Source organism: Egretta garzetta, unplaced genomic scaffold (assembly GCF_000687185.1).
Source record: "Egretta garzetta isolate BGI_Z169 unplaced genomic scaffold, ASM68718v1 scaffold658, whole genome shotgun sequence".
Lineage (NCBI taxonomy): Eukaryota > Metazoa > Chordata > Aves > Pelecaniformes > Ardeidae > Egretta > Egretta garzetta.
The window spans coordinates 1-1,484 of record NW_009260499.1 but is presented as its reverse complement, the minus strand read 5'-3'; the positions used below and the strand labels follow the sequence as shown (position 1 = coordinate 1,484).

The following is a 1,484-nucleotide window of genomic DNA, read 5'->3' as shown; positions in this document are numbered from 1 at the left end:
CCTGCTGATGTTATGGAAGAAGCTGCTGAGACTTGCATTTATTTGCGTTACATTCAACCATTTTCCTTTTGGCTCTCCAGCTGTTAACTGAGAAGCTCGTTGAAGATTTGAGGCTATTTAATCAAACAGCTGCAAAAGAAAAGGAGGTGCTTCAGGTAAGGCTGTGGCTCTTTCAGACTCGGCCAGGTGATGAGCGCTTGGTGCTGGGTGAGGTTATTTTGCTCCTCCCCCTGCTGCTCTGCTCTCCGCACAAACTACAGCGAAAGCCTGCAGGGTAACTCGTCTTTTGCTAGACGTGCATTAAGGAAACCACGCGTTACTCCCCTTCTAAATACAGGGCTTAAAGAAAAGTTTATGGTGGGATGATGTTAGTTCTCATCTCAGTCATTTCAAATTGAATCCTATACAACTGAACTTGAAACGAGGTCAAAGATATTAATGTGATATTACAGCCATATTAATGTGATATTACAGCCATATTAATGACTGATAGCTCTCAAGTTACACTGAATCAGTTCCAAGGTAAAGATGGATGCCAGTACTGGAAATGGATCTGTCTCTGCTTAGACCAGCTCCTCTCTAGAGAGAGAGAGTTTCCGAGGCTGCAGGTAGCTGTAAGCACCACCAGCAGAATGATGCCAGTACTGGAAATGGATCTGCCTCTGCTTAGACCAGCTCCTCTCTCTAGAGAGAGAGTTTCCGAGGCTGCAGGTAGCTGTAAGCACCACCGGCAGAATGATGCCAGTACTGGAAATGGATCTGTCTCTGCTTAGACCAGCTCCTCTCTAGAGAGAGAGAGTTTCCGAGGCTGCAGGTAGCTGTAAGCACCACCAGCAGAATGCTGGTCCTCCAGTCTGGCTGTAACGCTGGCATCCACAATGCTCCATCTAACCTGGAGAGCGTTGCAGAGCAGCGACCTCGGGGAGCTAAGAGGTACGCGAGCAGCGTCCGTAATACTATTTTGTCTTTATACTGACCAAACCAGTCATTAAGTTCTAGTTCTACAATTCTGCGTACGAAGCTTAAAAGCTAATTCATGAAATGGCTGTTAGAGAAGACTTCCCAAACTTTGGGCGCAGATAAACTGCCATTTTCCTCAAGGAACAGAGGTAAAAGGCATCCCGGTCAGGCTAGACTCATCTCAGTTTAGCAAGGAAGACCCTGCTGAAGAGTTCAAGTGCTTTAGCTGGAGCTGCTTTAGAACTTGGCTTTGCTGTTTGGTACTTCTGTGTCAGTGCAACGTGGTTTACGCTGACTTCTCTGCGCAGGCGGAGATGGCCAAATGGAAGTCGGCAGAAGAAGGGAGACTCCAGTCCCTGGAGAAGCATTCCTCGTTTCAAGCAGAGATTAAGGAATGTTCCGCCATACTGGATGAGTTGGAGCAGCTCGTGGCTATGTGAGGCACGAGGACGGACTGAACTGTCTGGGTTTTTTTTGGGTTGGTTTTCCGTTTTTGTTTTTTTGTTGTGTTTTTTTTTTTTTTT

General features: G+C 46.6%; 1 protein-coding gene across 1 annotated transcript in view; it reads left to right on the top strand.

The window, feature by feature from the left end:
- The window catches only part of KNSTRN (kinetochore localized astrin (SPAG5) binding protein), a 4,829-nt gene extending 3,429 nt beyond the window's left edge, over positions 1–1,400 (top strand). The window contains exons 7-8 of the mRNA XM_009644527.2: positions 50–155; positions 1,269–1,400. Coding sequence (XP_009642822.2) covers positions 50–155; positions 1,269–1,400 — 238 coding nt within the window. The remainder of the gene's footprint in view (positions 1–49; positions 156–1,268) is intronic.
- Positions 1,401–1,484: the final 84 nt, after the last annotated feature.